This window comes from Rutilus rutilus (assembly GCF_951802725.1).
Source record: "Rutilus rutilus genome assembly, chromosome: 7".
NCBI lineage: Eukaryota > Metazoa > Chordata > Actinopteri > Cypriniformes > Leuciscidae > Rutilus > Rutilus rutilus.
The window spans coordinates 39707588-39722580 of NC_140221.1; the positions used below are offsets into that span (position 1 = coordinate 39707588).

General features: G+C 38.0%; 2 protein-coding genes and 1 long non-coding RNA gene across 3 annotated transcripts in view; 1 reads left to right on the forward strand and 2 right to left on the reverse strand.

The window, feature by feature from the left end:
- LOC311293219 overlaps positions 1-14993 on the reverse strand; it is a 267232-nt gene that overhangs the window by 8839 nt on the left and 243400 nt on the right. The gene's annotated exons all lie outside the window — the stretch shown is intronic.
- On the forward strand, positions 2521-8006 carry coq5 (coenzyme Q5, methyltransferase). The gene is made up of 7 exons (XM_084413826.1): positions 2521-2739; positions 3099-3248; positions 5276-5497; positions 5582-5688; positions 5902-5990; positions 6671-6782; positions 7520-8006. The coding sequence occupies exons 1-7, from the start codon at positions 2544-2546 to the stop codon at positions 7619-7621; spliced, it is 978 nt and encodes a 325-aa protein (XP_084269952.1). The 5' UTR covers positions 2521-2543; the 3' UTR covers positions 7622-8006.
- Positions 8207-14993, reverse strand: part of znrf3 (zinc and ring finger 3) — a 69742-nt gene continuing 62955 nt past the window's right edge. Inside the window, exons 4-8 of the mRNA XM_084413825.1 lie at positions 14273-14404; positions 13488-13595; positions 13127-13294; positions 11664-11766; positions 8207-11563 (exon numbers count right to left, since the gene is read on the reverse strand). Coding sequence (XP_084269951.1) covers positions 9897-11563; positions 11664-11766; positions 13127-13294; positions 13488-13595; positions 14273-14404 — 2178 coding nt within the window. The 3' untranslated portion in view covers positions 8207-9896. The remainder of the gene's footprint in view (positions 11564-11663; positions 11767-13126; positions 13295-13487; positions 13596-14272; positions 14405-14993) is intronic.

Here is a 14993-nt window from a genome sequence, read left to right on the forward strand (position 1 = left end):
AGTACTTAATGTAAGTTTTAGTGATATTGTAAAGGCCCTTCATTCAGAAATCCCTTTTGAGAACATTCAGTATATAATCTGACACATGGGGGAGCAGCATTGCATTTTTTGTGGGTATGTCACTAATGCTGTACCGACAAAAACGAATTAACAAAATCACTACATTTTGCACTTTATTACTGAAGTACTTATCTTGTGTAATGTTTTAGGGGCAACCTTTTTAAAACTATGATTATATCACAACTTGCATCTTTTGAAAACCAATACCTTGTATAAGAAAACAAATCTGTAATAAGACCTCAGTTAAGCAAGCCACCCACCCAATTCAAGTGCAAAGATCTCGCTTTACCTCAATATGAGTGTGTTTGTCTGCACTCTGTTAATTAATGCATACTTCATCATAACCTTAGCTCTGCAGTGCCTGAGGCTGCCCATGCATACTAAAGTGTCACCGGTCACAGAGAGAGAGACAAACCCAAAGTGACAGGTTAAATCCAGCAAGGTCATATTCATCTGGAAAGGATGGTGAATAATGCAGAAACCAGGCGTCCATTTAGCTTGCAAAGCCGAACGTCGTAACACTTTTAGCAGTGGAAAAAAAAGTGTCATATCCTTCTGTGGTTTATCACAATGCCACTGGGCCTTCCTTCTGAGAAACCAAGATAGGAATCCCTACAATTTTGGGAAAGGGTGCTTCCAGGGATAATAAAAAAAGATGTTGTTTTCATGGAGTTGTAAATAAAATAGTGAGAATTTTAATTTATACCATAAATTATTGTTATTTTGGATGTAAAATGGGATATAATCTATCTTTTGTATAAGTTACCTTTGTAGTTTTTATTTAATGTGTCCTGAGTGCGAAAATAAATATGCATGTTTCTTATGCCTGTCGTGTTTGCTTTGTCATGAGTTGTCACTAATGCTATTTTTTTTTAATGATGTCATGCAATCATTTACATAGAAGTAAGAAGAGAGCGAGAGAGAGGGAATTTACAATGCAAATTAGATCCTTCGGGAGACTCCAAAATTTGCTTGTAAGATGACCAAAGTTTCATGCACAACCACAGCGTTTCATTAAACAGACATGACAAAGGGGGAAATATGCAAACAAGCATGTAGTTGAAAACTAGACAGACCTCCAAAACAACATCTGCTGAAGAGGAAAAAAAAAAAAGTGAAGGAAGGAAGAAATTCAGCTCTGATGTTTTCTGCGTTGCTTAAATGCTTATCAGATAAAATGACTACCAGACGTAGAGTGGATGCACAAACAAAGCCTGTATTACAGGCCCCATGTGTAAGCCATTTCCCCTGTGTGTGTGTGTGTGTGTGTGTGTGTGTGTGTGTGGCTGCCCACCTGCAGATGTTCATGGTATGTGAGGTGAACACATTCAGAATGCAACAAACATAAATCACAAAATAAATACAATTTATCAATGAGGTTTTTTTTTACTGATCTGAATAAATGATGCACTCACAGCTAATGCATCTATTAAATTCATGGTGATTTGTTTGATTGCCAATAAACACAATCAGCCTTTACTCGTTAAATACCACAGATAATGGAATCCGCTCAGTCAGAGGCACTGCGTATTCAACAAGCATGACTATGAATCCTATAGTGCCCCCTACTGGTGTGGGTTACTTAACACATACTTTATTGTCATGTCTTTCCCTTATGAAAAGCAGTTGCATTAATTCAAACAACAAATGTTTAGATGACATGACATTTCGTGGAGTCTTAGCGGTGTTAGAAGAAAAACATTGAAATACACACATCTCTGTTAGATTTTTTGTTTTTGTTTAATCTGGTAATGTGTCTTTACTTGAATTGCCACAGCATAAACATTTCCCAGTTAGCTGTGATACAATAAAAAAAGAATAGTAATTACATCAAGGGACAAAATTAAAGAATATACACAATAATAAAAAGTAAAATAATACCATTAAATATAAATAAATAAATAAATAAAGCTAGAAATCCAGAAATATCTATCAATAAATCTTTCTGCCTAATAAATCTTTCTATAAAACATTTTAGAAATGATTAGCCTAAATACATTTTTAAAGATTTACCAACTCGTTTGTGTGACAAGATTAAATAGTTAGAAGACGCAACAAAAATATATATAAGCCTACAATATTATACATATTCCATAAAGTAAAATTATGTTTTTATTATAATTTTGATCATTGTGAACAAACCTGTCCCCACAGAACAAGCTTTCACACATACATTAAAAATACATTTGGCTCATTCGCATGGCTCACACATGTGTGGGCTTTAAATTGCCAATAAAGATGTTTTAAAAGAGGGTAATAACAAAAGTTAATCAAGACGTCATTAACTTGGGGTCCATTTTTTTATGCACGGCTGTCAAGCACCATAGTTTTTACTACTGTTAATATTTACTGAATATTTGATCTCTGGCAGGTGGAGATCAAATATCTACATGTTTGTAGTCCAACAAAGATCCGCCGGAACTACAACTCGTCGCCTTACGGGTTTATGACGCAGGGCTTGCGCAACTGAACTTGAGAGAAACATGGCGGCCTCCATCAGGGCACTTAGATTTTTCTCCGATTCTACGCGAAATATTCATCATGTTTCACGGTGTCGAATCAAACATTTATGCTGTCGTGCTGGGATCACAGGGTGTCGAGGATATAGCGATAGCACAGAGGGCAGAAGTACGCACTTTGGATTCCAAACAGTCCCAGAGGAGGAGAAAGCAGAGAAAGGTGAGTTACACACATCAGTTTATTAGGACTGTTTGACTGATTTACTCAAAAGAGAATATATGACAATATTACATGATACGTTTATGTGTCCTGCTACCTAAATGTCACATACCTAAACCAAATTAAACTGGGTTTTTTAGTTGTTCTGTTCAAGTATATGGAAAGTAACTATCTACTGGCAACTGTATCTGCCTTCATATTTGGTATGGTTGTTTATGTATGCTCATTAGTATGATTAGTTGTCTATGCCTAATTAAACGTGTTTAAATGGAGTTTTTGATATTAGATAGTGTGTGCTAGAACCTTTCCACTAGGCATGCATGACATTTCCATTTCTCTCGTTGTTTTTCAACTGTCAGTGTATAAGGTGTTTGAAAGTGTGGCCGAGAAGTATGACGTGATGAATGACGCCATGAGTTTGGGAATCCACAGATTGTGGAAAGACACACTGCTGCACATTATGAACCCTCAGCCGGGACTACGGCTACTGGACACGGCTGGTGGCACAGGTTAATCAAAACTATCACTTGTTCTTTATTTCATTTCATTTCAATTTTATTTATCTAGAGCTTTATACTATACAGATCGTTTTAAAGCAGCTTCACAGTAATAAACAAGAAAATAACAGCATTAATGCTGCCAAGTTCTTAAATTATTAAACGAATACAATTTCAGCTGAAAGGCAGCTCTAAAAAGACAATAGTGTCATTATTCAGCTCAATTTAGTTCAATAGCAGCGTGTGCAAAGTTCTTTATTTATGAAATGAACTATAAAACAGTTCTACAGAAGATAATAGTGTCATTAGTCAGTTAAAGCTGCAGTCCGTAACCTTTTTGGGTTAAAAATTATCCTAAAAAATTTTTTGAGCAAGTACATAACCAGCCTGTGTTCAAAACTCTCTGCTTGCCTTAGCTCGATTCAAGACAGTAAGCTTGTAATAATGTTTTTAATTCCAGAGGTACTGGTGGATTTCCGCGGGAAATTCGAGCATGTCTTTGCGTCATTACGTCACATCTGTACATATAAAGAAGATGTCTCGGCTAGCAGGCTATATTGCGTGTGAGGATGTTGGTGGTGGAGATTTATAGCCTTTTCTCACAGCACTTGATATAATTAAACTTAGCAATTTCATGGAGGATCCAGAAAGGATCAAACGACAATCACCAGTGACAACTGGAGATTCACCCGTTGTAAAATGCAAAAGAAAAAAAGAGACTGCAACCGGGACCATGTGAAATCAAGGATAAATATCGGAGGGGATTAAATGTAGTCACGCAATGCTGATGTTGTTAACATTAACAATTTGAGAACAAAGTATAATTTGCACGGTTTGACGTGATATGATGAGCGATCGTTAGATTTAATCAGCGTGATTTACTGTTTACACAATGCTTTTTTTCTCTTAGTTGGTCAGAACAAAAGTGGATGTTACTTACTTGATCAGACGACATTTTCCGGTGAAAATTCTTATGTTGGTCATACTTCCAAAAAGTAGAATCTGTGATTGCGAATGACAGTATCCACACCGGCGCAGTGACTGACAGCCGCACATTCTCCTCTAAACATTGGATTCATCCGTACTGTGCCGTGCCGGGGCACAATCCACGTAAAGTTGATAATTCCGCGAATAACTGCAATTGCAGATTTCGAACAGAGATGGCGACAAAGAGGATAAACTACGGACTGCAGCTTTAAATGTTGATTCAGTTTAGTGCAAAGTTCGTCAAATTATGAAACAAGCCTAATTCAGTTATAAACAGAAGGCAATAGTGTCGTTATTCAGCTTTAGTCAGATCAGTGTTGATTCAATTCAGTGCAATAAAATTATGCTCAGTTTCAATACTGTCAATGCAATAACATTTATAATATTACTGAATATAAAGTGTCTTTTAAATATTAATTGTCTTTTAATGTGCTTTTGAACATCAGTGTTGGGTAAGTTACTCTGAAAGAGTAATTCATTACTAGCTACTAATTACATCTTCAACAGTGTAATTAGATTACTGTACTAATTACTCTCTAAAAAGTATTGCATTACTTATTACTAATTATTTTCTAGATCCCATATCGACCTCGACAAGTTGAACAATACAAGGATGGACATGAAACCGCTCTTTTAATTCTTTCATATAAATAATATAAAATTGTATAAATTATTCCTGAACTGACCAAAGCATTTAAAGCAAAAAGGTTTCAAAAACATACATTTGGACCGTGGAAAAGCTGAGAGAAAAACAGTGTAAAATAATAGATAATTAAAATAAAAAATGTGATTAAAAAATAAAATACATAAATGATTAGAAAAGAAATGTAATGTAACGCAGTAGAATCTAATTATTTTCCAAATTATATTTTACATTTTTACACATAATGATTTTTCACTGAATAAATTGGGTCCTTATACATGAAAATATATAGCTGCCTTTTAAATTTTAGGATTGGGATGATCATATTTCGGGTCCATGGCACCGAAAAGATTGAAAACCGCTGCCCTAGATGTTCGTACAAATTCAGAAATGTGCTATTCTGCTGTAGGTGACATCTCTTTCCGCTTCCTGGAGTACACACACTCAATGTATGATCGTCAGCAGCGGCTAAGAGCAAAATCCCGTCAGACACCATCGTGGCAGGACATCACTGAACATTATGTGTCCGACGATGCAGGGCCTCCACAGTCACGGGCCGTGGTGTGTGACATCAATAAAGAAATGCTCAAAGTTGGAAAACAAAAGGCGGAGACAGCAGGAATCACTACAGGTATGATCATCTGCAACCAAAGACATGATCATGCATGTTTTGGAGTGAAATATAATGGTTGATTTCATTGTCGCATGCTTGCAGGTCTGTCATGGGTCGCAGGCGATGCAGAAGAGCTTCCGTTCGATGACGATCAGTTTGACATATACACTATTGCCTTCGGCATCAGAAATGTCACCCACATTGAGCAAGTAAAGACTCTGCACTTCACATCAGATTGCTGAACAGTTTAAAAATAGACACTGAAATAAATAAGTCTTGAAAGCCATTTAACTTCGAATTGTTGCCCATATTGCTCTGCTACTTATGATCTGTGTGTCTTGCTATCTAATATAAAACATACTGCATTTCATGTTGTTATCATTTATTCATTTCCATATCCAAGATGACGTCTCTGTTTGCAGGCTCTACAAGAGGCTTTGCGCGTCCTTAAGCCAGGCGGACGCTTCATGTGTCTAGAATTCAGCAAAGTGACCAACCCTCTTCTCGCAAGGTCATTGAAACACTGTTATTTTAGTATCATTATTATAGAATTCATTTTTAGTAATTTTGTTGTGTGCTTTTGTAATTTTTGTGTTTTTTGTTTATATGTCTATATTGTTTTTATTCATTTTTATTTCAGTATTAATTTGTTATTTTTGTGCATTTGAGTTATTTTTGTACAAGTTGAACTTAATGAAAATGAGAAATGTTGCCTGGGAAACTAGCTGAAATAAAATGAGCTATAAAAAAAGTTTTTTTTTTTTTATATTGTCAGTTGACGTTTATTTTTACGGAGCACCTAAAGGGACATGGTGACGGAGGAAAAATAAGTAAATGCTTTTGAAAGCAAAAGTTTTGTGAGTGAACGGGAACGGGAACGCAAAACCATTGAAATATTCTTTTTTTCGTGCCATTTCATATTTTTTTCCATCATCATGTCTTTTTAGGGCTCTTTTGCCAGTCATTAACACAGTCTTTGATTTGTTAGGCACTTCTTTAAAAACACACTTTAGAATAATATGTATTGTATATTGTGCTATACTAAAAAATATTATAATCATTAATCATTCTTTTTTTGTAATAACTTATGCACTTTTAGATGCACATCAAATTTTTCTGTTTTAGAGAGGGTATACACAGTGCATAGTATGTGAATGTGAATTGCTCCATGATTTATTTATTTTTTTGCAGGCTGTATGATACATATAGTTTTCAGATGATCCCTGTGTTGGGTGAAGTGATCGCTGGAGACTGGAAATCATATCAATATTTGGTGGAAAGCATCCGAAAGTTCCCAGACCAGGTAACAAAAAAACAAAATCCACATTCCTTAGTGATACAACTATTTAATAGGCATAAGAGACATGGCACAATACGTGTTTAGAAGACTTTTTGTCCAAGTGCAATAATTTCCTTGTAGCTTTGATCCAAATATCTTCATTTTGCCTTAAATAAAACCGTGTTGAAATTTAAGAACTCATCAAGTAAGGGATCATTTTTAATTTTATTTTTCTTCAGGATTTCATTATTTTTCTTTATGTGAAAGCCACACTGAAATTTTGTCCATGCTAGGGATGTACCCGAAGCTGAATACTATGTTGGGAAATTAGACATTCCTCACCCTAAAGGGACAATGTCCCTTGACATTGGGACACCAATGACATGGTGATGTAAAAAAAAAAAAAAAATTATATATGAGAAGGGAGGAAAAAAAATTATTTCAATGTTTTTGCAATTATATGGTTGGTTAATTATATTGTATATAATTTGCGGGCATCAGGAAGCAGCTATCAATATGTGGTGTATTGAAATTGCTTTTGAATGCGCGCTCGCTATTACTATCCAAATTCAGATTTAGCCTTCGGGCACATCCTTTGTTTTATTTTTGCAGCTTTTCAATGCTAAAATATCCTGAAAACTCAAAAGTATTACAATATTGTAAATAACATTTGAACTATGGTAATCTAAGATAGAATAGACGTATAGAATACGTATAAATACGTATATAGAATAAAAACCTTTATCATACGTCTTCCACAGGAAACATTCAAGGAAATGATTGAGGATGCTGGTTTCTTGTGTGTCCAGTATTTTAACCTGACAGGAGGAATCGTTGCCATTCATTCGGGATTCAAGCTCTGAGTGACTGTCTACTACATACACATGAGTATAGCTTTCTCTCCAAATGAACTCTGACAAGAAAGAGCGCAGTTCTACAAACAATGGGACGACAGTAAAATCAAACACTTGTGCAACAGGCACTGGCTCTTAGGAAACTCCGCATGGAAAGTCCTTTGTTCATGTATTTATGCTGTTGGTATATTGAAACATTTCACCCTTTGAAGTGAAAATGGAAGAGATTAAAATGTTCTTTAAAGTTTGAGTGAAATGTTTTCCTGAGATATTGAAAATGTTAAAGCTGGTGGAATGTGAGCACTATTTTTATTTGTACAAGCTGGACAATGTGTTTGGTTTTCGGTCATTGGGAACCACATGCTGACCTAATAAAACAAAAAAGACAATGTTTTATTTTATCCCACTGCACAATGCAAGTTTAGTAATGAACACTCCCAATGAATTACCCTTCATTAGTATAATGCTGGGCAAGTTCTACTTCTGGACTCAATCAAATCCACACACTTTTGTATCAGTGGAACTGGTCCATAACATGAACAACATCCCTGTGATGTGTTGTGCTTGGCGAAAATGAAACAGTCAATTGTGTTTTTACTTTAATAAAACCATATATTTTTTAAAGATCTTTGTACACTTTGTTACAAAACTGTACTAAAATTTTAAAATCAGTTTTTGGTCAGAGAATATTTAATCGTCTTGTGTGCAATTACCATGTATTTACAAAGTCTCTTATTAGTGATCTCAAGAAAAAAGAAAAGAACCTCACAGACACTCTGAACATAAGACATGGCTTAAAGATAAATATATTAGTCAATAAATATTCAGAGAACATATTTCCATTTATGAAATGTGCTGCTACACAGATACAGAAATATACACAGATCAAACTCTAACCTTTAACATTTGTAAAATGATAATGGAGAAAATAATTATATCTTTAAAAAAATTAAAAAATATTAATTTTTGTACACATTTTCTTTTATACAATCTTAAGTGCTACAAACAATACGAAATATTAAATAGTGACTCAAGTACCCAGAAAAAATGCTATATTTGCAGTACATATTTCTATGCAAGGCAAGAGTAGATTCTCATGTTACGGCACTGTTTTAGTCTATGTATAAATAAAGTTATTTTAAAATGACCGCCTGTGTAAGCTGTATGGGTACATTTCATAGAAACAGTATAAAATACTCTGTAAAAACAGAAAGGCATGATGATATGATGGTGTATGTGTAAAGCATGAGTGCAATGTGTAGTTATTAAAGGTAATTATGCGGTTTTTGATACATATAAATATATATATACCACTGCATTCCAATCTCTTTAAACCATTATACTTTGGCGTCTTTCTGACAAACTGCTAGCTTAAAAAAAAAGAGCAACTTAGGGGTCAAACACTAGACATCCTACACCTTTAACCCTAGAGTAGTCAGGTTCTAATTCAACCAGTGGTGTTTTGACTGTACCCTGGAGACAAACTAAACTTTGGTGTGATATACATGTAGCTCAGTAGTCTCCATTGACAAGTATAAAAAAAAAAAAAAAAGGAAGTGTTTTTTTTTTCTTCTAATGGTCTGTTTCTGTACTAAAAAGACAAAGGCCCTGAGAGAGGAAGAGAAAGAGGGAGATGTACATATTCAAGTCCGATTTACACCTAGCTAAGTTGTTGGTGAGAATGACCCCAGCACCTGATGTGCACTCCCTCCACATGAAGTGTTCCATTTTGGTTTTTATTTCTCTAAATTAAATCATTTAGTTTACTGAGATGTACGTACATGCTTTATGACTTCTTACTGCTCGCATGCAATTCTGAATGTAAAAACAGCATTCAAATTATCTTAGCGCTAATAACATGGAACTTAGGCATAATCTAAATTGTCATAAAAACGTAAAAGTTAGTCATATACATTTAGACATTATCCCTGGTCCTAGTCCAATCAAGAAAGCATTCATATAATGATGCTCTGTATGACTCACATTTCTGAGTTTGTTGCATGAGGAAGTATGTGAAATTCAAATATAGCTGTAATGTAGCTTTGTACTTTTGCCTTCTATAACTTCTATAACCATTGTGTTGATGTGACAGATTCTGAAGGCCACAGGAATGAACAAGATCAACACTGAAAAAAAAAAAGAAAAAAAAAAGTACAATTGTAAAATCTTAATTTGAAAAGCAAACCATTTCTGATAAGTACACTCCAGAGTTTTGACAACACAACTATTTAAAAGTTTAACATTTATTGATTTTCAAGAGCCTGTGCTGTTTTGGGGTCTCCTATCAGAGCCCTGATCTATCATAAGATGCTTTGCCACCCCCTTGTGTTTCAGACACGCCAGTACACTGCGAGGAAAACAGTGCTGTCGCCTCCTCATCCTGAGGCTGCTGATAAACTTGACCTCTGCATTGTCCTGAGGTGAAAAACAAGTCACAATTCTCCTCAGAAGTCCTCTCTTCCCTCTCTAGGTTAAGTCTAGGAGGGAGCAAACATGTTTGTGGTTCTGGACCCAAGCCTAATTCACAGTCTGTATCCTCAGGAATTATGGGTATTCGCTGTGCTAGCTCACAGCAACCCTGACCCATGCATCCGTCACTGTCTGTCTGTGTGTACTGTACGTTAACCGAACAATCTTCAGCGTAATTACTAGCACTTCCTCTGTGTACAGTCATCTCTGTGTAAAAGCAGCACGGCAGTCCGTCATAGCTAACATGATCTGGAGACGGTAGCTGCTCTGTGCTAACGCTATAAAAGTTCTGTGGGGAAGCGACCGCTTGAGACTCTGCGGCCCATCTGCAGCGTCCTCGGTCTTCTCCTTCCTTACCTTTACGTTCTAAGTGTAATTTAGGTACCTCAAAACAGCAGTTGCAAGCTACCCCTTGCTCTCCACAAGGCTTCACAGAGCTGTGGCTCCTTTCTGCCACAGAGCCCTCTAGGGGCCCGGCTGAGGTAGTGCTAGTAAGTTCCCTGGTTTCCACTGAAGAGTGGTTACTACAATTGGGCTCCAGGCTGCAGTTAGACAACTGGTCCCCAGAACTGTAACACGCTCCAACTGGAGGTTGTAGGCAGTCCATCATCCCTGATACTGGGGCCGAAATGTCATCAGCTGGAGGGGCGGCAGAAAACAGCGTCCCAGCCTCCCCAGCCGATCCCCGACACGGACTCTTACTTCGGTACACGTAGGGATCATAATCACTGCTTAGCGAACTCCGGAACGTCGAACAGCTTCCATATACGCCCTGGTTGCTGACTTCCGTACAATCCAACATGGAGTCACTCGAGGAGCAGTGGCACTGACCCGAACTGCTGCTGCTGTCACTTCCAGGACAGTCTGCAAGGTAACCGCTACACACGGAGCGGTGCCCGTGGTAACAACTAAGTCCTGAGGTGCTTCCGGAGTCACCCAGACGAGAAGAGGAAGCCGGTGCCATGTGCACCACAGTAGGATACAAAAGTCCTGGCTGGAAGGGTCGACTGTGACCTTTGTGTAGTCCATTACCAGGCTGACCTTCAGGTTGTGGAAAGGTCAAGCCCTGAAAATAGTAGTGCTGGTACATGGTCTCGTACTGGGAAAAGCAGGCAGCACGAGAAAAGTTGCGTCCATGGAATTTGGGCCGTTTGAATGTATGGGTTTGTGGGTAAGCAGGGCCACGATGCTCCATGCCGCAATGGTGCGGGTTTAGTGTGCGGTCCAAATGGAGGGCAGGGTAACCCCGAATAAAGGAAGATTGTGAAGGATAGAGGCCCTGCTCAGGGTGCTGGTCCACTGTTAAAACAGTGATGGGGTTGCCATGGGGGTCCATGCTGGTCCGTGTAGGGTAGGCTGTCACTTGTCCAGCTCTGTGCACTCTTCCTGGATAATGAACAGGGAGGACAACTCTCTGCTGGCGGCTGTGGACTGGGTTTCCTGGATCCAGGCAAACGGCACCTGGGTTTCCCTTTTTTTGTTCTGGTAGAAAATAAAAATGCACAGTTAAAAAAAATAACTGAATCAAGACCCATTATTTAGACATATTTGACAAGTTTATTAGCCGGTTTCTGATGCTCACCAATAATGTTGTGCCTGCAGTGTGGACAAGTGTGGTGCTGAAGTAGCCAAGGGTCCACACATTTCTTGTGAAATCGGTGTGCACAAGGGATAACCCTCAACTCCTGCAAGTGTGGAGGAGAAGATTTGTGAGGTCAACAGGTCTGTCTTAACATTTTTGTGGGCCGCCCAGTTATTGCAATGACATTTTGAAGCTTCCTGAAATGCAATATTTGCAAACCCCAAAAAACAGATAACCATGGGCCCCAATTTTATGCTTTTACCAAGTCACAGAGCTTCTTTAGATCAGGGGTGTCCAATTCTGCGTCTGGAGGGCCAATGTCCTGAGGTGCTTCTCAATACTCAAACTGATACTTCCTCGTTTCTTTGCGCCTCAGTCCTCTAGCCCGTGACCTGGAAAACTGATCGAACTCAGCCATTTTGAAGGACATCCCAATTCTCTAATTGCACAGCGAGGAGTATGAATGAGGAGCGAGGAAGATTCCTGAGGAGTCATGAGCGAGGATATACACAGGTGTATCCTTCCCTCGCATCCTAAGGGAGAGGAGCTAAGACGCGTGGAAAGGAAACGAGGATGCACAAATAAGAAATGAGAAGCACCCCTGGAGAATTGAACTTTAACCTGCACCAACACACTAGCCAGAAAGTTTCTAGCAATCTGGAAGACCTTGATTAGCTGGTTCAGGTGTGTTTAATTAGGGCTGGAACTAAACTTAACAGGAAGGTGGCCCTCCAAAAGCAGAATTTGACACCCCTGCTTTAGATGCAAAAATACCACATTGTGCATGTGAACTGTAGATGGCGCCACCGTTACACAGCATGTCAGTGCTCAAGACGCTAACATTCTCAATCCCTTTCGAAGAGATGCACTCCTGTGCCTTCAGACAGAAAGCCTAACTTCACAGATCTCACCCACAGAAGTCATTCTCTGTCCCCAAGCATGACTCATCCCCCCTCCCTCTGCCTTTCCGCCCCGCTTTTGTTGCTTTTCTTAATCATCACAGACAAACCCTTTGATGCCATTGAGCCTTTTATATCGCCACTTCCTCTGTGCATCTAAGACGACTTGATTTCTTTGTTGTGTGCCTTTTTTTTAGCATGACACATAACCACAAAGGCGAATAAAAAAATGTCACCAGCATTAGTCTTCATATATTTTGAGACAAAAGAAGCACAGGGAGGCCAAAACATGGATGTTTAAGACAACATTATCAAAAACCTCAAAAAGGTCCATTGCCGAATAAACCAAATCAACCAAAATAAACAAACTTGAAAGCATGACTAATTTTCCAGGGTCATGCAATAGTGGTTTGGCATATTCCTTTAATCTGTTAGCCTGTAATTTGGTTTTGGAATAGATATTAGAGAACTGACAAAGTGAGGAAATTTGGCCAGTGTGCAAAACCTTTTTAATTGAGTTTTTTTATTTCCCACAAGCTTTTGAACATTTGTGAAGATATTTACCTCGCCATCGATGTATTTCTCAAGGCATATGGCACAGTCTGATGTGGAACTACTGCTCACGGAGTCTGATGCTCCACAGCTGGCCTCACGTTGACCCTTGACCTTAGCCTTGAACTTGCGTGTTTCCATCTTTTCCAGGGCCTGAATAGCCATCCGGTTCATGGAACTCTGACAGGTGGGGAAACAATTATGTACAGAAGGCATGTCAGGATTGGCAAGAAACAAACTTCTTTAAATTGTACACTGACATGAAACAAGACCGCTTCTGTGAATGAATCAAATTGCATGAGACGATGAGGTCAAAACTTTGAATTGTTACAGTGTAATCAAATATGTATCAAAATGCGTTATGGAGCCTCACCTGGCTGCGTCTTTGCTTGAGCTTTATCTTGATGAGGAGGATGAGGCAGACCAGAGACACCACAACGAAGAACGCCAGGAAGATTCCCATGTCAAAATACTCTGTGGGCTGTTGTAGACAACAACAGAAAAATGTCAGAACATTTTACAGATAAGGTGTACGCAAAAAAGATTACATAAAAAAAAATTATTACAAACTTTTTCAAATACAACTTTCTTTGTGGGACACTCATGTGATAACGCAACAGCCAAACACAACCTTGCCCTAGATGGTGTACTTTAAAGGAGATTCATTTTACGACTTTTAGAGAGTTTTATTACACTCTGTGGAATACTTTACTCTGATTGGTCAATCGCGCAATCCAGCAGTATGTTATTCCCCGATAACACCTATTACCAATTCACCTACTTATTGTGGACTGTTAAAAAAGAGTTGTATAATCTAACCTTTATAGTGCCTGTATAATCTAAACTTTATCACCTGCCTCTGTCCCAACTTTTTTGAAGTGTGTTGCAGCCATCAATCTCAAAATTCTTTATATTTACAAAATACAATTATGTTGGTCAGTGAAAACATTGGAAAACTTTTCTTTGTACTTTTGTCAGTTAAAAAAAAAGGTTCAAGAGAATTAACATGTCACAGATTGTGAATTTTATTGCATTTTACAAAATGTCCCAACTTTTCTGGAAATGGGGTTGTAGATAAACGTTGTGACAGATAAAGTTCCTACTATAACTAGCATACTAATATATTTTATTGCATGCAATACAAGTGTGAACTCTCACCCTTGGTGGTCGATGTTGGATTCTGGCTCGTGCAACTTTTTGCTTATTGACTATGTTCATCAGTTTAACAGCATCGGCTCCTTTGACATAGACCACCGGCCTCTTTAAGGGGTCCTCTGAAACCTGGTTCAGCTAGAGAAAATAATGAGAGAAAAGACATTAAGAACTTGAGAGAGAGATTTCAAGCTCTCATGCCAGACCACTTAACAAATAAACGATAGAGTTATTTTGAGTAAAAACTCTCAAAAGCAGCAGAAAACCCATTATACTGCTATGGCTTTACATCTGAAGATGCACTTAGAAAAATACATGTAATTATTTTAATGAATAACGTTTCCAATCATTATTCAATCTGCCCAATCTACATGAACTCGGTTGCCAGGGAAAAGCTCTCCCCGACAACATACACCCATGTGAAAAAGCAACCTATAGAGTCCAGACGTGGAAACTGTGGTTGGCCTTTTTTTTCTATAGAAGGGGAAAGTAGCAGTAAACCAATTGCATGTTGCAAATGTGGATGCTCAATTTAGCCTTGTAGCTCCCTCAGACTACAGCTCCAGTCTGTAATTTGAAAAACCTGAGGGAAATACCAGGGATATTTAAGCCTCTATTTCTCCCTCTGTCGTCATGTCTCTCATGTGAAATATGGGAAGTTGAAAGATAGTCATTTAAGCGTTCTTTTCCCCCTCTTATTTTTCAGGTCTGTTGGGTTTTCATTCAA

Coding starts and splice junctions, on each gene's coding strand:
- coq5 (XM_084413826.1), top strand. CDS start 2,544: ATGGCGGCCTCCATCAGGGCACTTAGATTTTTCTCCGATTCTACGCGA. Junction 3,249..5,275: donor GGACACGGCTGGTGGCACAG/GTTAATCAAAAC, acceptor ATTCTGCTGTAG/GTGACATCTCTTTCCGCTTC. Junction 6,783..7,519: donor TCCGAAAGTTCCCAGACCAG/GTAACAAAAAAA, acceptor CGTCTTCCACAG/GAAACATTCAAGGAAATGAT.